Consider the following 24,044-nt stretch of genomic DNA (forward strand, 5'->3'; position numbering starts at 1 on the left):
AAGAATAAAGACGATTTCTCTGCATTCGTAACTGATGTGTAATTACTATTATTATTACTAATTATTGTGTGCTTTGAGCCAGGCACAGTGCTAAGCACTTTTCATATATTGACTCAATCTTTAGAAAAATCCTATGACAGTGTTTTTACTATCCTCATTTTATAGATGAAGAAACTGAGGCATAGGGAGTTTGCATAAGTGCTTAAAGGGTAGGCAGCTAGCAAATGGCAGGGCTAGGATTCAATCTGCTGCCTTCTGGTTAGGGAGCCTTTACTCAATGCTACATTGTTGCCAAAGCCTATCCTAATGTCTCTGAGGCTGGGCATCTTGCATTAAGCAAAACCAGATCCATAAGAGCCTGATTCCCTACAAACAAATAAATGTACCAAATAAATAAATATACATAAGAGATCTAGTGAGGTGTCCCTAAGTACTTTGCCCATCCAATACTTCTCATTCACATCAAAAAAAATTAATAATTTTAAAAAGATTATTTTATGTTAAAAAGGGACTTGAAGATGCTGCAGAGAGGAAGAGTAGAACTGTGGAGAATTCAAACGAGCTTACTACTGCTATCTGCTTCTGCTGTCAACTTTCTGCGACGCAAAATCCTTTCTAACTCAGTTTCAGTGTTTTCAATGTGAAGGGATTTTAAGCTTCTTGAACTAGTGGATTTGTTAAGTGTCCCCTAAAGTGAAAACAGAACAAAAACAAAAACAAAAAGGTTAATGTCTTAATACAATACACAAAATAATATAAAAGTCAAACCACCAAAACATTACCAGAATTTGAATGGAGTTAGGAAATAAAATGAATTTGCTGTATATGCATTTTTAATGTGCATACCGTTAACAACACATAGTGCTGGATCATTTAAGAAGATGCTACTGATGATGTAAGATGTTAGCTTTGGTATCAAAAGAACGGCACAAGAACACCTCTTGATGAGCTAACTCTATGAAATTCAGTGGTGGGAAGGTACTTGCACATCGATGATTAAGATTCTGATGTGTGTTGATCGACCATGTGGAGAAGAGAACGGATATATTGAACTCACCTTAGAAGGTTATCTTGATATGGCAGCCACGAGTTACTGAACCCAAATTCTTGCGGCACTGAAAAATGTGGCTGATTCTTCAGAGAGAATGACCCTGGCTGCACACCTGGTGACAATGGTGCCGTGCTGCCAAATAAGGCACATAATGCTCCCCAGTGGCCTCTACCCAAGGAAGTGCTGCACTTGAGCACACCTCAACCTCATTGTCAAAGAGGAAAGGTTAGAATCATACAGGGAGACAAGCAAGGGCCCGGCACGGAAATCCCGTCCTCTTAACAGAGGAGGCAGTGAATGAATGTATTATTCAGGGCTCAGAAGACACTAAAGGAAACAAGAGATGCCATAAAGCTGTGCTCCTGTGGAAAGGGATACTGACCTTCAAGACGACAGAGAAAGACCCAGGCAGTGGCTGCTTGCCCTGGCTCGTCTAGGAAGTCTATTACGGAGGCAGAGCTGTGGTTTTTCTCCCTCCATTACCACTCAGGTGTTTGTACAGAACACTGAGTGACATACTTCTTCTTACACGTAAGGCTTTAGCACACCACCATCATGAGTGGTCCATTTTCTTTCATAAGAAATGCCCACTATTTCTTTGAAATAGCCCTCCTTAGCTGTGCCACAGGCTCAGGGGGGAAATAAAAAGCCAGGAGAACCATAATCTTTTGATCAGAGAGAATCAGATCCTCAAGTCAGGTTAACTTGCCAGACTTCATGCCAGAGTCAGAAGGCAGCCTTTGTCTACCAAGGATAACAAATAGGCCAGCCTTTGTCATTTCAGCTCTCTATGGACTTGCCTTAATCCTGCTCCCTTCCCCCCTGCTAACTTCCTGAAGGATTCTAAGAATCCTACTGGCTAAAATGGTAACTCATGTTTCTTCTTTAGCCTATAAAACAAAAAAAGTAGCTTGTGAAATTAGATAGTTACAAATCTCACATGATATAGCTTATTATGTTGTTTGTTTAGAAAGGTGCTTGTTTCCCCAGTTGCACACAAAGTTACAGAAAAAGCAGTCTGTTGTCAGGGGAAAATTGACTAACGAGATCAGGCGATTATATTCTTCTGCTGTCAGCTAGCTAACCAAAACATCTGTAAAATACTTAAGGCTCATATTTTAATCAGCCATTTGATACTTCCCCCTGAAGAAACTCTTTGTTTTTTCATTTATTGCAAGAATTCATGACATATAGCAAAGAAAAATCATATTACATGTAACACTATAATAGTTTATTTTATAATTTAAAAAATTAAATGATTTTGTTTTTTTAACAGTTGACAACGCGTACCTACTCATCAAAGACATATAGTAAGGTAGGATCAACATGGATAAGGTAGACAGAACTAAAACCAATTTAGATAAATAAATTTTTTAATGTATTAGAAAAACTGTTCTCAAATCATTTGTGTTTATAATTTTTAAAAAGTTGTATCACTTAACAGCTATTTCAGAAACATATGGCTGTTACCATTAAAATCCCTCATAAAACTACCACGTTGTTTGTTTGAACTCCAGGACATTCTGCGTGATTTTCCCAATGGCTAGAGTTAATTCAAGAAAAAGTTATGTGTCTGTGTATGTCCATGCACATACAGACATACCTTCCAAGGATATCTTTCATTGAAGAATTTACCCTTCACAATATTCTCTATTTTTGTTTGGAATATAACATTACTTTCCCAAATTTCTGACTGTGGTGAGCTAATCCCTCACCATACCTGATACTGAAGGAATCCATTTTCCAAGTGCTATTCTTTGAATCTCCAACTTTTTTCTCCATTCTCTGACTGATGTGGTTGATTCAGCTAACATATGAGCAAACTTGAAATATGGAGGAAATTATGGAGGAAAGGTTTCTGCGTGCATCTCCACTGAAAGGATCAAGGAGCTCAGCTAATGACGTACCAAGTGTCTTAATTATTTATATTATAATCATAAAAATTGGAGAATCAGAAATTAATTTAGAAACCATGTGGTACAGACAATTCCTTCACTTCACAGAGAGGAGAATTCGACATTAATGGGCCTCGGGTTTGGGGGCCGGGTTCCACAATAAGTCAGTGATAGGGCTGGACCTTGAACTTAGCTCTTCTAATTTCCAAAACAGTACTATTTCTACCTCAGACTGCTTTCACCATTTAACAATCTTAGTCCCCATATCAGTTAAATGTTCATAATGCTGACAAAACTAGTTGTCAGGGAGCAAAATTAACTATATACGGCAATTCCTGGGTACTTTGAAAAACTCAAGATGTTCAAAAAAGAAAAGAGAATTTTTCAAAAGCTGTTTTTGTTTCTTTGATGTGGAGGCAACTGAACTTGAGATTTTCAGATTCATTTCTATTGATTTATTCTTCAGAAACTGCCATTTCCACTTGGAGTGGCTTTTAAATGGCTGGAGTGACTCAAGAGGTTTCCCAAACCTAAAAAAATCCTCTTGTGTGACTATGAAAAATGAGCTATATATATATATATATATATTTTAATCCACAGAATATACAACTTTAAAAAGTAAATGTAAGTAGAATTGGAAAAATAAGTTCAGTCAACACTGAAACTCCAAAAGTTGGCTTGAAAAGTGAACAACTCAAAATAGAGTGAGGTTTTTTAACTCCCCCAAATTCGAGTTGTGTTTTCTACCCATTCGTAGGCTTACACGTCAGGTCACTTTCATTTCAGCAAAACACCCCACACTGAGGTCATTCCTGGCTTCTGTTCTACAATAGGACTGAACACAGTGCTCCTTGGTTTCTTGGCAGCTCTTGGATCAGGTGTTTACTTTTCACTTCTGTACACAATCTGTAGGCTTTTCATGTCTTTTTTCATGTTTGTTGCACACATACTACATCTCTGAGGCTGGTGTCATTTTGCTGGGTACTAATCTTGATAATCCTAATAGTTGAACTTCAGCAAGAGGCACCAATAAAGCCCCATTTGACAGGGGCTCCTCCTCTATCCTGTAAGCAGCTGTACGGTTTCTCAGCCCCAAGTGACTGGCAGCTATAAACGACCCTCCATCTCTCAAAGGAAATGTCTGTGGGGACAGTGGAAAATTGCCACTTGGCCAAGAAAAATAGGGGAGAGCACCGTGAGTTCCACTTAAAAAAAAATTATTGCAAAGAAATAATATTTCCAGAATAGCATCTATTAGTGATACATTATTGCCAGATACAGAAGAGAAATCTAAGATAAATCCAGTGCAAAAGAGGATGGGGGCAACTTGTAGAAAAGAAAGATATTTTGACCACTTTTATAATTTGTAAATTATTTCACAAAATCTGTTCACAAATTTCTCTCCTTGAAGTAGCACAAAACTATGGTAAGGACAACTGTACAGTGAACATACTCTTTAAAAGCAATGCTGTTAATTCCGTAAACTTGCTACATTATTAGGAAGTGGGATATCTTGGGCAATCAAACATCAAATGCCTCTCAGGTGGATGTCTGATTTTTCCAATGAACCTGATTTAAGATATACACTCAGTGTGGTTTACTCTTTCACTGAGGCCCAGAACCTCAGGTTGCCCCTGAGGGCATCTTATGGAATTAGCATTACAATGCAGAGACAACAAAATGCACCTCATAAGGCAATCTCCTTAAGGGAACACTGGATAACAAAATTGTCTCACCAAAGAATCCATTAGATAATAACCACATACTTTTTGGATGGTTTTAATTCTTTATTCTGTAGGTATACCACCCCTGTTAGCCAGTGCTACCTACCTCTCTTTAGAACCAATTCCACTCACCTAAAACTACAGCGAACTCATTAAGCCATTCTGAGTTAAGTCTACTGTTTCAAGCTTGATGAAAATAATTTTGTTTACCACAATTATGTGGATTGTCTGCATGCAATGCATAATTAGCACAGTAACAACAAACATGGGAATATTAGCTCTTTACCTCCGCCCCCATGTTTGTTGACTTACTGTGCATAATAACTGGTATTGAGACTGTAACAGGATTTGAGAATAGAGCTCTTAGTATCTGAAACATTTTCTAAGTGAGGCATTTGTCTCTGACAGAAACTGTTGGACAGAGCAGCACTCATTTACTCTGCTGGCAGAAGCTCCTACTTTGGAGAGAAGGAATACGACTAGAAATGGGCGTTAACTGTGTTCTCCGATGGATGTGAGTTACTTTTAGAAAATGAATTTAGTAACACAAAGAAAGCAACTTCTATTTTATCCTCCACTTTATCATCAAATTTTTTTTTTTAAAACTGTGAGAAAAGCAGACTGTATCTCTGTTGCTAACATATTTGGGTAGAAGCTTAGATTTACATTTAGGGGCCAAGGATTCCATTTCCCTGCCCAAAAGTTAAGCATTAACCATGTGAAAGACTACTATGCAATATACAATATACTGTTATTATCTACTGTATCTATCACAGTCTTACTTATAAATAAATCTATTATAATATTAAATATATTATAAAAATATATTTATAGCATTATCTATCATACCTATATTTATAACATATAGGAGTATATTTCTGTCATTGATAAGCATGTACTGATCTTCACATCTGACCAGACACTTTTTACCTCCAAGCTGAAAGGCAAGGACTGGAGGGCCAGAAAGGGAAACAGTAATTTTTTTGGGGGGTGCACCCATTCTTTTAGAAACAGCAGAGTATTGGTACATTACTAACACACCCAAAGGAGGAGTCCACAGCACAATCAAGGAAATTATCAAAAGTAATGAGGCTTACTATAAATGGAAATATATCAACACCAGTTATTTATGGAAAAGGATTTTAAAAGTACTCTTTCATTTTCCCATTAACTAAATAATAAACTGGGATCTAGTCTTACCAGTATTCCTTTCAGTTCATTCACTGCACTCTCAGAGCCTTTTGAAGATTCTGGCTACAATTTTAAAAAGAAGAAAAAATTACTGAACAATTCCATTCTAAAATACTAAAGATTTTTTACATAACAAAGTGTTGGTAGCTTATATTATATTGACTATATTTTTAGAATTATGTCTTACGGTTAGGAAAAAAAAACACTAGACACGTTAGTGCTCCCAAGAGGCAGTTAAACAGAATATTAGAAGTAATAGTCAAAGTAAAAGGATTCAAACGACCATCTTCTAAATATTACTTGTTACCTCTTGTTATCATCAAACATAGAAAAGATTTGGTAAACATCAGATTTCAAAGATTTAATTCCAAATTATTCAGAATGTTTTACAATACAAATTTCTTGACTCTCATTGCCAGACTTGCGCCAGCAAGTGAGGGCTGGGAAGGCAGCAGCACAGAGCAGAAAGCAAGCAACAGGGCAGAAAACCTCTCTCAGCTCCATTAGCTCCAGGCGAAGGCCAGCTTACAGAGGAGTGGCGTGTCTTTATTATTTCATGAATTTCACCACAGGGTTGAGTCAGAGCAGGGATCAGAAAGAACCCAGCTTACAGGAGAATATTAGCATCGCTGGCTGGCAAAGCAGTAAAAGACCTCAGAGGCTGTGTGGTCCAATCACCTTATCTTACTTAACGAGGAAAGTTACACCTTGAGGAAGGCTGTATCTGAGTCAGGTGTTTCAAATACAAGCCTGGTTCCCATCTGGCTACGCCATGAGCAAGATAATCTGAACGAAATTCTGGGTAATACTTGCCTGCTCCATAACACCTAAGAGTCTCCGTGCATCCCTCAACTAATTTAATGGAGGGGAAATTTTGCATGCGGCCCTCAATGAAAAGACCACTAAAAAAGACCTCTGATCCTCTCTGTACCACTTCCTTTCACAAAGGATAGAGAAGAAGAAAAAAATCTGCGAGACACAGTGAAAGGAACCACTCAGGCCTCTCATTCCCAGAAAACAGGCAAGGCTAATCTTTCATCTAGAAATGGGAGGCGATTAATGGTAACCTATAATCCTTTCCGCTCAAAAGATAATAAAGGAATACTATTTCCTTCCAATTTTTAAAAAATGGACAGAAAAACTGAGAGAGGTTTGCTGCTCATGTACAAATTAGACTAAGGCATTTGACTTTCACAGCCTCAGTTTTCTGTGAAATACGCACGCCATCAGTGCCAGTCAGAAGTGCCAGTCAGAAGCTAGCTCTAAGACACTAATTTTAACCATACCAGCACTGACCACATCAAGGATTTAGGAAATATGCAGCTAAATTAGTATTCTCAAGGCAAGCTTGACTTCTGCATGTAAGCTGTTTGGTGACAAGTTGTGACTTCTGAACAAACGCCCTGGCTAAAGGCATACTCAAGAGTGCTGCCATGCCACTCAAGTTGCCTTGACTGCACACACCTTTTAAAGCCAGCATGGCAAACGCTTATAACTAGCGAGATTTCAGGAAAGCCCTTGAAGGTAAGGGGGAGGAAGTCTGTACTGAGGCATGCGGTGACCATTTGTTTTAAAGGTTACTAACTAGGTCGTTCAGTACTATATCTACATAGCTTAATGATTACCAGCAAAAAAAACAGTTGTCCACTGATCCTTGTTCAGTTGTTCTCCAGATTTGAATTGACATTAAATAATGTGTAACTGCTGAAAGCATCACGGCAAGAAAGAAAAAGGACAAAGTGATGTTCTGAAAATGAAAGTACATACAGAACGCTGACTGCTTATGATTTAAGAAGTTTTCAACAGTTTTCCTTCTGAGCTAATTTTGTTTCTTTGTGACATTGCATTTTTCTCTAGTAATTGTTTGGTTTTGCTATCCGGAACAGTTGTGCCATGAAAGCCATTAATATGTATTCCTTACTAAGGTTCTACTTAAACCCTGGAATAAATGGGTTTATTCCATTTGACCCTGTGCATCAGAGCATTTTGTGGAGAAGAAGCCTGGAAAACTGGATGACAGTGCAAGGACCCCAGCTCCAACAAGAGCGTTCTTCACTCAGTCACCAGGCACAGGCACTGAAAGAGTCGTGCCCAGCTATCTACAAACTCAGCTTCTCATCCAGTTCTACATTCTGTCTGCCGGCCTTCGGAGCACTGGCACAAGACTGAATTACTCTCCATAGTTGGCCGAAGCTTTTATTTCACTAGATGTAAACCTTCTCTTGCAATGGACTATTCATTCTCCCTTTCTAACCCCCTTTCCATGGTCAGCCCACACTGTGACCATTCCAGCCTTGCTCAGCTATCTTGTTTGTCTGTGACAAACTGACAACTTTAAAAGCCCAGCAGAATTTCTAATGAACGGTCAAGACACCTGGGGATGTTGAGGCAGTTGAAAAGGGAAGTCCTCGAGAGTAAGGAAGAACCATAAAGTTTGGTTTAAAAGAAAAGGAGGAAAAAAGAGAACCAATCTGTTGATGATATTTTATTAGCGTGAAGAAAGAAAAAATACTTTTTCAAGGAAAATGTCAAAAACTCTATTATTGAGTATATTTAAATGGTTCAGATACACAAGGGGATGCTAGGTGCTTGGCTATATCCTAGAGCTCACTGTGGTCTAGTTTAGAAGACAGATGATGACATGTATACACAGGATTTTCTCCCTGAAGTGACCCAGAATAGGTTTGTGAAATTAATGAAAACAATCATATAAATCTCATTATTTTCAAAAGTTATCTTAGGTCTGTTCTGGTATTACTATGTGATCCCCAAACCGAGCTTCCTCTCTTCCACACACTAAAATAGAAGCTTCAGGAATGTAGGGATTTTTGTTTTTTATTTACTGCCTTATTTTAGGTGCCTGAAACAGTGCCTAGCACATAGTATATACTCGATAAACACTTGCTGAATTATACAAAAGAACCAGAATTAGAAAATAAAGGGTGTGTTAATTATCATTTGTTTGCTGCATCAGTTTGTATCAATACTTCGCTCAAGGAGATGGCAGCACCCTGCACTCACGGACTTCTATAGTGGCCTAGGTTTACTGTGGGTCAGAGTCCTCTTAACACATGCTTCATGGAAGCAAAAGATTTTATGACACATTAGGTTGAACCTAAGATACAACAGTCCTGAGGTAGCTCTCATCAAATTTAAACTTTTTACATTTGAAAAAGGAAACATCAAGACGGAAAAAGTATTTAATTACTCCATACCTTTGCCTTCGGTCTAGCTGTCTGATTTACTGGTCTGAGATGAACTCCCTTTTTAATTCTGTCCATCATCTCTTCAACAGCTTGCCTCTTGAGATCTGTGACTTCTTCAGCTATTCAAAGAACACACACAAATCATCTTGTGTTACAAGAAAACAGCTACTTCCTGTTTCTGGTGATTTAGAAAGACTGCACTATGTAATTAACCACAATCATTTTTCAGACAGTCACAAAACACCAATAATTTACTAAGGTTAACAGCTACCAGGTAGTGATATTTTTTTCCAATAAAAAAAAATTTTTTAATAAGAGATTTGCTTTGAAAAATAAGTTATAAAATTTAAGGTCTAATCTATACCCTGAAAATCAATATTGGCTCATCTATGTTAAACAATTAAAGTGGATTTTGTTCAATTTGTCAACAGAATGATGAGCCTGAATTTCTCCAGGTCTTTAAAAACCCCAACTTTGTACCTGACCCCAAATAAACTATTCACCTTAACCTGAAAGATGTTTTTACAACTTATAGTACACCCTACATCAAAGAAATAGGTCTAAAGCAGAAATAATTATTTAAAAGTCCATTAGGGAATAAAAGATTAAAGAGATCTTTTTACTTGTTGAAAGAAATCCACAGTCAACAGAAGAGCAGCAAATAGGCAAAATCTATTTTATTTATTTATTTATTTATTTGCCTTTTGTCTTTTTAGGGCTGCACTCACAGCATATGGAAGTTCCCAGGCCAGGGGTCTAATCGGAGCTACAGCTGCCGGCCTACACCACACATAGCAACACAGGATTCGAGCCATGTCTACGACCTACACCACAGCTCATGGCAACACCAGATCTTTAACCCACTGAGCAAAACCAGGGATCGAACCTGTGTCCTCCTGGATTCTAGTTGGGTTCATTAACCACTGAGCCACATGGGAACTCCATAAAATCTATTTTAAACTGCCATCTTTTGTTTAGGAATCACACGGGAGGGTAACATTTAAGCAAACTTGCTGATCTTTTAAAACTGTCAATGTTAAAAGGAAACATACATCCAGAAATGACTGCAGTTAAGTAATTAAATTTGATAAACCATTTCAACTGTCTATTGTTTAACTTTTACACTCTTTTTGCTGCAAAAAACAATAAAGCTGTTGTAATACTTGTCAAGTAGATGAACCCAACTGAGGTGAGCGGAGACCTGTTGATCAGAATAGTGAAATCTGTCTCTTGCAGAAGAGCTTGACCAAAAGCACCGAGATCGTTTTGGAACACGCATCACTATGAATGCAGTTTTTGTGTTTACCTCCAGCTAACTCATTGCAGTCAATACATTTAAGGTTAAATATCTCATAAAGACTCTCCAATCGGCATCTTTAACTGACACCACATTGTGGGGCAGGCACTCGGTGAGCACTTAGTAAGTATCTACCTACTGACTGAACAGTTAATGCTTGGGCTTTAACTGGCTATCAGAAATAATTAAGCCTCAAAAGGATGGCTTCTAAGGGGAGGCAACTACATCCCTAAACAAATTCACAGTCGTGTCAGGCTTTGTGCTAAGGAGGCCTAACTCACAGCTTCTTTTGCTACTAATGTGACAGACTTCACTCTAATCCTGGGGAGCTATTCTCTTATACATGCCAACCAAGAGAACCCAGAAGGTTCCATTATCCTTGACTCTGAGCATCACAGTGATGGGATCACTGTTACCTTCATCTGTTACCTAGGTTTTCCGATACAGTCCTGATTGCAAATCGGGTGTTCTGTGATCCTCAGAAGCCACTGAAATGCTGGAAATTCACATTTTCAATATCCAAACAGCATTTTTTAGCTCCAGAAGGCAAGAAAGCATCTTTTGCCAGGCAACATGGGAGACATGGCACCAGAGTCAGAACTCACCCACTAATAAATGAAAGAAGACAAAACTGTGGGTTGGTCAATTATGTGCCCAGAAGTACCATCTTCTAGGGCAGCCTCTGCTGATGGCTCACAAAGCATCAACAAGGGGACAGACAAGAAAATGACTATGAATAGAAATTCATTCATTCATTTGCCAACTCACTCAATATCTGAATACCTATTCCACACTACACAGTGCTTTTGCTGACCCTTTTCACAATCAGAGGAAGTAAGTCCCAGATCTGTTCAAGCACCTGGTGTGGGTATGGAGTTTATTCCTGGGAATTTAAAACATCTTCAAAAAACATTTGATTTTTCAGAGAGGCTGCCGTTTTGAGTGAGACTTGGGAAGAGCTGCACAGCAACAGAAACACTGCCTACAAACAGATTAGCACTCAGTAAGGAATGACTGAAACCCAATTAAATGCACCATACAAAAACTAATTAAGGCAGACAGATGGAGAATTATGGTCAACACCATTCAAATCTGCTGCCGCATCTAACATAGCAGGAATTTAAAGTAGTTTCTTATTTTTGCTTGCCAGAATTATAGTGATAATTCAGAGAAGTGCCACTATCTGCATTGTATACAGATTATAAACCGGGCTTTAATTTCTCAGTCTTTTTCAAATGTAAAGGCTTAATTGGTTTTAAGGAAAAGAAATCACCCTTATCAGATTCCCTACTCAGGCACAATACAAGGGCAATGGCCAGGTTAGCTACGCAAGCTTTCTCTCTCACCAACCCTGTTTTTGAACTAGCAAAAAGCAATCTATATGAACTTCTGAACTATTAAGCAGTTCTAATAAATCTGCAAGAATCACCTACAGAGAGCTCACGGTATGTTTTGTAATTCTTTTCTGCAATCACGCAGTTGGTAATTGTCTCACAAAAGCATGTAATCAGGGGGACAATAGAAATATGCAGGATACTGGAGATTAAAGAAAAGGGACAAATGAAGACGACGGGTCTAATGTTATTGAACTGCCACAGGAAAATAAAATCAAATGTTCTTTGAGTTAGTGCTTCAAGGTCAGTCTTGGATCAGAAAGCTACGTGTAATTAATTGAGGCTTAAATTTTAAGACCCACTTGAAAAATAAGTTAGTTCCTCAAAAAAAAAAGACCCACAGACAAAACCATCACCTTATTGCTCAAGAAAACCTTTTGTTATTACCTGGAGGAAACTGAAATGAATTTCTAAATTCCGCAGGTTTTCCTTTCTCTTTCAATAACATTTTTTAAAGGCATTAAAAAAAAAATCTTAAGCCATCATGATGTACAAAATTTCGAAAGAAAACACCACAGTTGAGCAATTTGAATCTGACCTAAGGTTAGGAAAATTTCCTTACCTACAATGATCATAAAGCCTGCCCAGTGAGGATTTCTGCCCTTCAGGGTGGGTGGTACCTTTTCTTTTTTCTTTTTCTTTTTTTTTTTTTTGTCTTTCTAGGGCCACACTAGCAGCATATGGAGGTTCCCAGGTTAGGGGTCAAATCAGAGCTATAGCTGCTGGCCTAAGCCAGAGGCACAGCAATGTTGGATCCAAGCTGCATCTGCGACCTACATCACAGCTCACAGCAATACCAGATCCTAAACCCACTAAGCAAGGCCGGGGTCAAACCCACAGCCTCATGGTCCCTAGTTGGATTCATTTCTGCTGCACTACGATGGGAACTTGCTTTTTTTTTTTTTTTTTAACATTACAATTATTTTCCATGTTCTGGGTACTACTCTAAACACTTTACATGTTATGAGACTCAGCATTCTCAAAGCAATCCTATGAGATAGGAACTATTATCCCCATCTACAGATTAGCAAACTGAGGTAAGAAAATATCAACAAATTAATGATCTAACCAATTGATAAACAGCAGGCATTTCAGAACCTGTCCATTCTTATCAAAATTAGAGTTATTAAGGCCAAGGTATGTAGTGATTTCTTATATTTAGACCTTAAAACTACTTCTAAAGTAATTCACAGACCTTCTCTATAATTAAGTTTTCTAATGGTCACAACCTAGCAATAAAAGTTTTGCATTCGTAAGTTCTGAAAAGCACACCAACTGTATAGTAAGAGCCATCATATGATGCTTTTTTTTTTTTTTTTTTTGGCCATTCCTGCAGCATGTAGAAGTTCCCAGACCAGGGATCAAACCCATACCACAGCAGCAACCCAAGCTGCTGCAGTAATAATGCTGGATCCTTAACCCACTGCATCACAAGGGAACTCCTTATCATGCTTTTAATCATTGTTGACTTACTTTATTTTTTAGGTCTTTTTCAGGGCCACAGCCACCACATACGGAAGTTCCCAAGCTAGGGGTCAAACTGGAGCTGCAGCTGCCAGCCTACAACATAGCCACAGCAACACCAGATCCAAGTTGCATCTGCCACTCACACCATAGCTTGCAACAACACTGGATCCTTAACCACTGAGAAAGGCCAGGGATTGAACCCACACCCTCATGGATATTAGGTTCTTAACCCGCTGAGCCACAAAAGGAACCCCTGATTTATCCTTTCAACAATTACTTTTTAGTGTGAATGATTAACAAGATACTACAAACAACTACCATACCAAACATAGCAAAAGTGTGGCTATCGTACTTATCATTTAAGGCAGTAGGATTTTAGGGTGGCTCCAGTTTAAAATCTCCTGAGCAATTTCTGTGCCAATAATTTTACTTAGACTCCCAAAGTAACAATCCAGTAGTTCAAGGATGAGGGAGAAAATGCTGCCACATTTCATGAATTATAAATTAAATATTGTTTTCATAAGGAAAACCATACAGTTTCTAACAATGAGAGTAAGTTCTTGGATAATTTTTTTTTAATTTAAGGGTGCTATTGAGGTTGATAAGCTAATTATGTAATTTACTGAGAAGTAGAGTTCATTTTATTCTGACTGTCCTCCTGACCCTCTAAGACTTACTAATTTTCCCCAAATAAAATTTTAATCTTAATTACAATGTCAGGGAAGGCTTACAGCCAATAGCCCAAGAGCAGGGCTGCTCTGCAAATTACCCAAGGCAGGGCTCTTCTGAATGCTACAAGTCTTGTGCAAAGCAGAGTATGTTTTTTAGCTGCATGGTTATGCAAAGGACTAGATTCCAAAGGGCTATAGGAAGCAGGCACAGAAAGTCAATTCATATAGATAAAAGAAGTTTGTACCTGTCTGGGCTTGAACCAGTCAAACCCACCATGCTCTGTAAATGGTAGATTGAGCAAACATGGCTGAGTTTAATTTGGGTTCTGTGGTTAAAGGCCCAACATCCAGCCCAACACTTCAAGTTTTTGCTTCTCACTGTGGCCCCACATCAAACTGCCTGGTGCTCTGTGAACGGACTCCGCACCCACCCACCTGGAGGTTCTGGTCAGCAGGAAAACCCTTCTCTTCTCTCTCCATTCCTAACTCTTCCCGTCACCCTCAATTTCTCTCTCTTCCAAGAATCACTGAGTCCTGTGAATTTTACCTCCCTGAACAGCTCCTGAATGTAGCCATTTCTTTCTATCCCTTTTGCCACCGCCCTCATCCCAGTCCTCTAACAGTCAATGAATGAGTGGGACAGTCTCCCCTCCACCACTCTTACTCCTTTATAGTCTGTTCTCTTCGCTCATTGCAGCCAGTGAGCGAAAAAGATGAATCTCATCATGTTATACTCTTACTTAAAACTTGTACTGCCTTGGAGTTCCCGTCGTGGCTCGGTGGTTAACAGATCTGACTAGGAACCATGAGGTTTTGGGTTCGATACCTGGCCTCGATCAGTGGGTTAAGGATTAGGATCCAGTGTTGCCAAGAGCTGTGGTGTGGGTTGCACATGCGGCTCGATCCCAAGTTGCTGTGGCTCTGCTGTAGGTCGGCAGCTACAGCTCCGATTAGACCCCTAGCCTGGGAACCTCCATATGCCGCGGAAGCAGCCCTAGAAAAGGCAAAAAGACAAACAAACAAACAAAAAACCTTTCACTGCCTTTAGGATAAACGTCAAAATCTGTATCACCACCTCCAGAATCTGGCTCTGCCTACCTAGTAGACCTGCTCTCTGGCACCCCTTGTTCTAGTCATATCAACTTTCAGTTTCCTAACATGCCAAGATCCTTCCCCACTTTGGACCTTCAAATTGTTGCCCCTATATGGGACTTACTTTTACCATAACCTGACTTTCTAAATCCACAACTAGTCAGCTTACCTGACTTTCTAAATCCACAACTAGTCAGCTTAAAACATCACTTGCTGATACCAGCAGTCCACCTCCATCATCTCCTAGATCAGCAGTGATAATTCCTCCTCCACCGTACTGATCAAAAATTGTATTTAAATAATTATGTATTAGATTGGTAATTACTTGTTTACCTCCTGTCTCCCCCCACTCAAATGTGACTTCTATGTTTTGTTCCAGTACACAGCACTGGAGTAGCACATAGCAAGTGCTCGATAAAGTCTCAGTTCACTTGCCATCAGTTCTAAAAAGGCTTTCCCCAAATCTCTCATTTGGAATGACCTCCCTCTCTTACCTCTCCACCCAGAGTACCTCATTCTTTAATGAAAACACATTTCCCAGCTTCCCTCACATTACAGGGACATGCGTGCATGTTTACCTGCTCTACACAGTAAACTACACGAAGGGAACGGCTATTCTTTGGTTCATTATTATACCTGTTAAGTTCACATTTCTCCCCCAACAATGTGTTCACAGTCACAATACAATGAATGTTTGTATTGCTAACAAACTGTACCCCACCAACAACTTAAAAAGTAAACCAAGGGGATGGGGTGAGAATTACCTGTTTCTGGTTGAGCTGCCTTTTCTTTCTTAGCACCACTGCCGCTGGGGTGGGATCGCTTCCGGATCATGGACATGAGGGATCTTTGGGAGAAAGAAAAAAATTGACAGGAAATTAGTGTATGCCTTATGATCCAAGAAATAAAATGTACAGATTCTAAGTGATCAGTAAAAATCCAACTCTTCTCCAGGTACATGAATATATAGCTAGAATTTAAGTACCTTACTTTCTACCTTTAATAAATTATTAAATTTTTCATCAATTTAATGAAAAGAAAGATGTCTCCTCCCTTTCTGTGTGAAACCAAATTCATTACTGAAAGAAGGCAGCTGCTAAGATTATTATTAATATGATGCAGACATTTGCAAAGTGAAAAAGATACAGAAAACTTTTCAAGATCCATATCTAAAATTCAGAAACAGCTATCTATGTATGTTGAAGGAGAGGAAAGGATGAAAGAATGAGGGGATGTTTTTGGTAAATATCTATTTGTGAAATATGGGCATAAAAAACACCTGAATCTGCACAATATAGACCAGATATTTCCGGGATAAAATATATTTTGACCACCGTCTCTCCGGTCCATGTTTTAAAATCCAAGTCATGATAAATTTGACATTAAAATTAAAAACCTCCACATATTAAAAGACACCACAAAGAATTAAAAGAAACCCTACACATCAATGAGAAAAGGCACAACCAACAGAAAAATGGACAAAACCAAGAAACTCCATGAAAAGGATGTCCAAATTTCCAACACATATAATTAAGGTGCTCCACTTTGTTATCAGAAAAACACAAACAAAAGCCACACTGAAGTTTTACTACATACCCATCAAATAGGCAAGACATTTTAAGTCTGATATCAAGTACTGGTTGGTATGTGGAGTAATAAGAATTCTCAAATTGAAGAAGGTGTATAAATTGATAGCACCATTGGTCTGTCTGTCTGTTTTGATACCAGTACCACACTGTTTTGATGACTGTGGCTTTGTAATATTTCTTGAAGTCTGGGAAAGTTATGCCTCCTACTTGGTTTTCATTTCTCAGGATTGCTTTGGTGATTCTGGGTCTTTTGCTGTTCCATACAAATTTTTGGATTGTTTGTTCTAGTTCTGCAAAAAATGTCATGGGTAATTTGATAGGGATTGCATTGAATCTGTAGATTTCTTTGGGTAGTATGGCCATTTTTACAATATTGATTTTTCCAATCTATGAACATGGAATATCTTTCCATTTCTTTACACCTTCTTTGATTTCTTTGATTATAGTTTTATAGTTCTCAGCATATAAGTCCTTTACCTCCTTGGTCAGGTGTATTCCGAGGTATTTAATTTTGTGAGGTGCAATTTTAAAAGGTATTGTATTTCTGTATTCCTTTTCTAATATTTCATTGCTGGTATACAGAAATGCGACTGACTTCTGAATGTTAATCTTATATCCTGCTACTTTGCTGAATTTATTAATCAGTTCAAGTAGTTTTTGGGTTGAGTCCTTAGGGTTTTCTATGTATAGTATCATGTCGTCTGTGTACAGTGACAGTTTTAGCTCTTCTCTTCCTATATGGATGCCTTTTATTTCTTTTGTTTGTCTAACTGCTGTGGCTAGGACTTCCAAAACTATGTTGAATAGCAGTGGTTAGAGTGGGCAACAGAGAACCTGGAAATAAACCCTGACACCTATGGTCAATTAATCTTTGACAAGGGAGGCAAGAACATCAAATGGGAAAAAGAAAGTCTATTCAGCAAGCATTGCTGGGAAACCTGGACAGCTGCATGCAAAGCAATGAAACTAGAACACACCCTCACACCATGCACAAAAATAAACTCAAAATGGCTGAAAGACTTAAATATACGACAGGACACCATCAAACTCCTAGAAGAAAACATAGGCAAAACACTCTCTGACATCAACATCATGAATATTTCTCAGGTCAGTCTCCCAAAGCAATAGAAATGAGAGCAAAAATAAACCCATGGGACCTCATCAAACTGAAAAGCTTTTGCACAGCAAAGGAAACCCAAAAGAAAACAAAAAAGACAACTTACAGAATGGGAGAAAATCGTTTCAAATGATGCAACCGACAAGGGCTTAATCTCTAGAATATATAAGCAACTTATACAACTCAACAGCAAAAAAGCCAATCAACCAATGGAAAAATGGGCAAAAGACCTGAATAGACATTTCTCCAAGGAAGATATACAGATGGCCAACAAACACATGAAAAAATGCTCAACATCGCTGATTATAAGAGAAATGCAAATCAAAACTACCATGAGATACCACCTCACACCAGTCAGAATGGCCATCATTAATAAGTCTACAAATAACAAGTGCTGGAGGGGCTGTGGAGAAAAGGGAACCCTCCTGCACTGGTGGTGGGGAACAGTTTGGAGATACCTTAGAAATCTATACATAGAACTTCCATATGACCCCGCAATCCCACTCTTGGGCATCTATCCGGACAAAACTCTACTTAAAAGAGACACATGCACCCGCATGTTCATTGCAGCCCTATTCACAATAGCCAGGATATGGAAACAACCCAAATGTCCATCAACAGATGATTGGATTCGGAAGATGTGGTATATACACACAATGGAATACTACTCAGCCATAAAAAAGAATGACATAATGCCATTTGCAGCAACATGGATGGAACTAGAGAATCTCACACTGAGTGAAATGAGCCAGAAAGACAAAGACAAATACCATATGATATCACTTATATCTGGAATCTAATATTCAGCACAAATGAACATCTCCACAGAAAAGAAAATCATGGACTTGGAAAATAGACTTGTGGCTTCCTGATGGGAGAGGGAGGGAGTGGGAGGGATCGGGAGCTTGGGGTTATCAGACACAACTTAGAATAGATTTACAAGGAGATCCTGCTGAGTAGCATTGAGAATTATGTCTAGATACTCATATTACAACAGAACAAAGGGTGGGGGAAAAAATGTATACATGTAAGGATAACTTGATCCCCTTGCTGTTCAGTGGGAAAAAAAATAAAAAATAAAAAATAAATAAATAAAATAAAATAAAATAAATTGATAGCACCACTTAGAAAACTTTGGCATTATCTAGCGGAACTGAAGATGCACACATCCTAAGAGCCAGTGATTCAATTTCTATGTATCTTACAGAAATACAAGCACTTGTGCACCAGGAAACATGTACAGGAATGTTCATGTAGAATTTCTACTCTTCCCTGAACTGGTAGTAATTCAAATGTCTACCAGTATTACAATGAACACACTGTGGACATTCATAAAGTGGAATATGTATCAATGAATATGAATGAGCTATGGCTACATAAAATAACATGGATGAATCTTACAAGACAATGTAACGTGAAAAGAACAAGACACAAAGGAATACACTAAAATTCAAAGTATGTAAGGAAAATAGACCACATATGTATTTACAGTTGTTTATGGATATATATAGGCAAAAACTCTTCTCTTTAAAAAAAGGATAAAAGAGTACCAGCATTATTCTACTGGATGGTGATTACATGAATACTCACTTTATCTTATTTTTAAACTGTACATAACTTTGTGTACTCTTCTATATATGTTATTATCCCTTCCTAAAAAAAGTTCCCCCAAAATGAATCAAGAACCCTTAAATTCTTTCAACCACATTAACAATATCTTCAGTGTGGTAAACTGGATTTGACAAAACAGTCTTGAGGAAGACACACAGGGAAGCTAGCAGTAGAGGGTAAAAAAGGCATAATGTTGCCTCTACAAAAAGAGGAACCATATTACTCACTCTGAAGACAGAACAACTCGATGGTCCTTAGCCATTACCATTTTTAGATTTTTTTTTCTTTTTTACTTCTCACTTCTATCTTTGGTTATATCATCAATCCCCTCTCTAACTGCCTTTTCTGAAATTTCTCCAACACACTGAACAATCTCCCACAAAGCACAGAGAGAAAAAAAAGCACGACATCCTGCTCCACCAGGACTTACCAACTGGGAAATGATCATCACTGAGCTTTTGACTTTGTCTCGTTCATCTTCTTTGGGCTCATGGTGGCCCCAAATGGAATTAAATTGTTGTCATAAAAGTTAGGACTTCTAATTTGCACAGAAAACTTTAAAATAAGCACATTTCATAAGTTGGGAGGAATGAAATAATGCAAACTTAAGTTTTTCCATTCTGCCAACTGAAGGCAGGAGTATTCAATGTCTACTTAATATTTCATAAAAGGAGCCTTGGGAGGGCTCTCACTAATCAGACGCCTCTCCTCACCTTCTCACAACACTTTGTAATGGCCACACCTCTGATTCTGAGAGGAAATTTGGGGAGTGTACATTATTGTACATAAAGATTACAAAGAAGTTATTTGTACTGCTTAGAGTATTTGTATATATTTACACATGTGAACTAAGAATATATGTTCATCATTGTAAACCACCTAAGAGATGAGAGAAAGTGTTAGCTTTAAATGTTCTGAATTAAACTATAAGTTGAAGACTGATATGGTGCCCAGAGGGAAATTATCTGTAATAATATTAAAAAAGAACCATTGGTCCAGACGGTAATTAGATTAGAGAGGAAACAGGCAGTGTGGGTTTCACAGGACAGATGAGAAGACCAGGACAAGGCATCTGGGACCAGCCAACCAAGAACTCTGCCTAAAACTGTCCTGCTTCACAGCCACTTCAAGTGAAGGGACAAAAGCTTCCAGCTAAGTGTCCCCCAATGATGGAACAGCTCAATGGAAAATATTCACCCTGAAATTCTTCAAGAAGTGTTCTTCACAGCCCCATGACGGTTAATTTTATGAATCAACTTGACTGGGCCATGGGGTACTCAGATATATGGCCAAACATTATTCTTAGTGTTTCTGCAAGAATCTAGGTAAGATTAACACTTAAATAGGTAGCCTGAGTGAAGTGGCTTGCCCTCCCTTAAATAGGATGGGCCTCACCAATCAGTTGAAGGCTTGAAGACAACAAGAGTGACCCTCCCCCAAGTAAGAGAAAAATCCCTCGGCCTGACGGCCTTGAAACAAGGACATCTGCTCTGTCCTGCCTTCTGACTCAAGAACCCTAATAGGCCCTCTCCTCCCCCGCAAAGCCACACCTGGCCAGGACCTGTCCTTTCATCAACCCTGCTACAAAACCTTTTTCCTCTCTCACCTCTCTCCCATCTGTCTTCTAGGTGAAAGGAGCAGGAAGAGGGGGAAAGCAAAAAAGCCACTTAAAGCCAAAGGCCTTCCTCTCTTTTTTCCACTTTTACTTCTATCCATGATCTATATCAGAAACAAAGTTGGAAAACCTTGATTACTGGATTCAAAGTCCATTGAAACTCAATGCATATGCAAATATATTTCTTTGATAGTGAAGTACTCCTTACCAAAAAAATCTCTTTCTACTGAGAAATTATGTCTTGTATTATTTAAATTTATCTAAAAATAAAAATCAGTCATGTTATTCAATGAAAAATTTCTTTAACGGGACTTATAAAATATGAGTTCATGCTTTTTTCATAGTCTGAATCCTACATTCATTTCTCAATATAACTGTAGGGAGCTTTTTGGGAAAATATTCTATTTAGGTTGTACTTTACTTTTAATTCCAAGAGCTCTCAAGATTTCTGAGAGTAAAAATTAAAGGCCAACAGCAAAATTATAATCACTTTTTAATACTTGTCCTTCCTCACAGACAGAAGTGACCTTTCTGATCAAGCTCAAAATTCCAGACCTTAGAAAAAGATCAAAGTGATGAATTTCCTATTTTAAATGTCAAATTCAGAATATCTCCTACAGATTTAGCTACCCAGGAAAGAATGAATTTAAAATACCTGAAATTCTTTCAATTGACTCTTGGCTTAAAGTAGATTATGTCATACCCTACTCAGTAAGGAAACTAATGAGAATCTTTTTAAAAGGCAAAGATCCATTTTCATAGTCGTGTGGGAGGAACACGCTACACATTCTATTCAGATGGATCAGCAAACGTGCAAAGTATGAATAAATGGCTTCTCTGTGTGAAGGGATTAAACAAATCACATGAGTTAATGAAAGGTAAAAATCTAGCAAAATTTTAAACTCTATTTGTTCTAGAATAAATTAAGTGGCTAACATGATGACAGGAGAAGGTAAACCGTTACGGTGGCAAGTAGGTTGTCTTACATATCTGGACAGTGAAACGAAGAGCCACAAAGAAGGCAAAAGTTGACTCTAGATCTCCCAGGGTGGGTATATTGTGTCTAACTCAGGCATGTGACATCAATAAGTCACTCAGCGCAGAAAAAGTGAATTTTTTTGTCTGCATATATGATTTTCTGTCATAAAAATTTAAACATAATATTTCTTCTTCTTACTAATGGAAGGTTCCTCTCTCAGAATTGTTGAAGGTTTATATGAGGTTAGAGGTAAAAAATAATTAGTACTTTTAGTTTAATTACTAGTTTATAAACAATTAGTGCCATAAGACTTGTTAATTCAGTAATTTTATTATTTATTTACTTATTTATTTTTTGCTTTTTAGAGCTGCACCCACGGCATATGTAGGTTCCCAGGCTAGGGGTCCAGTCAGAGCTACAACTGCTGGCCTACGCCATAGCCACAGCAACATCAGATCCGAGCCGTATCTGCGACCTACACCACAGCTCATGGCAACACTGGATCCTTAACCCTCTGAGCAAGGCCAGGGATGGAGTCTGCAACCTCATGGTTCCTAGTCAGATTCGTTTCCGCTGTGTCACGATGGGAACCCCAATAATTTTCTTTTTTAAATAACTGCACAAACCCGAGCTTTTCAAATTCATATTAGTAAAAGAAAAATATGAATGCATTCTAGAGAAGCTCAAAATTCCTTGCTCTTCATCGAAGGAAATCCAATGAGGTAGACTGAAATTTTAAAACTGAAGTATTGAGAAGTTTTTTTAAATGTCTACCTCTTTGGCTTGGAACATCCACATGAAACTCCAACATCTGCAACAGAATACTGTGGGCCACAAGATGTCTTTGTCAGGTGTTTAAGGCCCTTTCTATATATATTACAAGAGGTGAATAATACATTGGCTTTCAGAAAATGCATTCTCTGAGAGAAACACCTGCTGATATTGTTCGTACTTTTAGCCCCCTCTAATGATGCAATCTAAGCCAGTATTTTTTCAAAAGGATACCAATAACACGAACTTTAGTTTCCCTACAAAGGAATAATATTTGCTGCAGAACGGTCTTCCCAGATGTGCTTACCGGATAGGATTGGGGGGAGGAGGGGGAAGTGGTGGTGGAGGAGGAGGTGGTGGAGGTACTGAATTCTCAGACTGGTTCACTCGTTTCTGGAGTTCATCAACTGCACAGAGAGCAAGCATTCAGAAAAGAGCTGAAATAAGCAACTTGACAACTTATTTACATGTAAAGGAAAAAAACAACCTCTCTCAAAATCAAATTCTTCTATTAAGCCAAAGTTAGAAATTTCAGTATGAAACTGCAGAACATTTTAAAACTTTTCAACATCCAGCAAAAGAGGCCTTACGTATGTTATAAGTAACTGTTACCATCTTTTTGCTGTATATACAAACTATGGAAAAGGAAAAAAAAATCAAGACAATGGCTGGACAGGTGGGAAGTAAGAATTGAGTAGGTTGAAGAAACATTTGTTAACAGAACACACTACTCAGATACTAAGAAATCATTAATACTTGATTTCTAAAGTGTACAGACCAAGAATTAATTTTAAAGATGACAGTGATGAATTTTAATAGCATACTTTCCTCCTCCACTTACTTTCCTTCAAAAACTACAAATCTTAGAGCTCATGATTCTAACCAGACTTAAGACTCTCAAGTGTTTAATTCAGAAACTTTTTGCTCTCTTGAAGAGAATTCTGGAAACACAATGTATTCTTTCAATTCATTCAAGCCATTAATTTCACCAACAATGTGAAAGAGAACATGCTTGGTGCTGTTCAAGTCACAATTTCTGACTTCAAGAAGCTCAATTTAAATTTTTAATCACAAGGTGAATACCTCTAATTGGGCTCTAATGCGCTAGGTACTGCACGCAGGAACAGCTCTCCCTCTCCACAGCCATTCCACTTTCTAGGACTGACTTTACCCTAAGAGTCTGTCCATTTGTTTTTACTCTCAACACTAAGTAAGCAGCGTGGGCTAGGCTCTCCAACATCAAGAATCCCCTAGATGGAGTTCCCGTCGTGGCTCAGTGGAAATACATGCTGTGTAGCATACATGAGGATGCAGGTTTGATCCCTGGCCTCGCTCAGAGGGTTAAGGATCTGGCGCTACCGTGAGCTGTGGTGT

At 38.3% G+C, this 24,044-nt stretch overlaps 1 protein-coding gene across 3 annotated transcripts in view; it reads right to left on the bottom strand.

Moving 5' to 3' along the window:
* Positions 1 to 24,044, bottom strand: part of SHTN1 (shootin 1) — a 102,008-nt gene that overhangs the window by 22,544 nt on the left and 55,420 nt on the right. For 2 of the 3 annotated variants that reach the window (XM_047762012.1, XM_047762013.1), the window contains exons 11-15: positions 22,978 to 23,077; positions 15,753 to 15,835; positions 9,077 to 9,186; positions 5,871 to 5,924; positions 568 to 688 (exon numbers count right to left, since the gene is read on the bottom strand). In XM_047762012.1, the coding sequence (XP_047617968.1) occupies positions 568 to 688; positions 5,871 to 5,924; positions 9,077 to 9,186; positions 15,753 to 15,835; positions 22,978 to 23,077 (468 nt within the window). The remainder of the gene's footprint in view (positions 1 to 567; positions 689 to 5,870; positions 5,925 to 9,076; positions 9,187 to 15,752; positions 15,836 to 22,977; positions 23,078 to 24,044) is intronic. The other variant, XM_047762014.1, reaches the window with a different exon arrangement.

Source organism: Phacochoerus africanus, chromosome 15 (assembly GCF_016906955.1).
Source record: "Phacochoerus africanus isolate WHEZ1 chromosome 15, ROS_Pafr_v1, whole genome shotgun sequence".
NCBI lineage: Eukaryota > Metazoa > Chordata > Mammalia > Artiodactyla > Suidae > Phacochoerus > Phacochoerus africanus.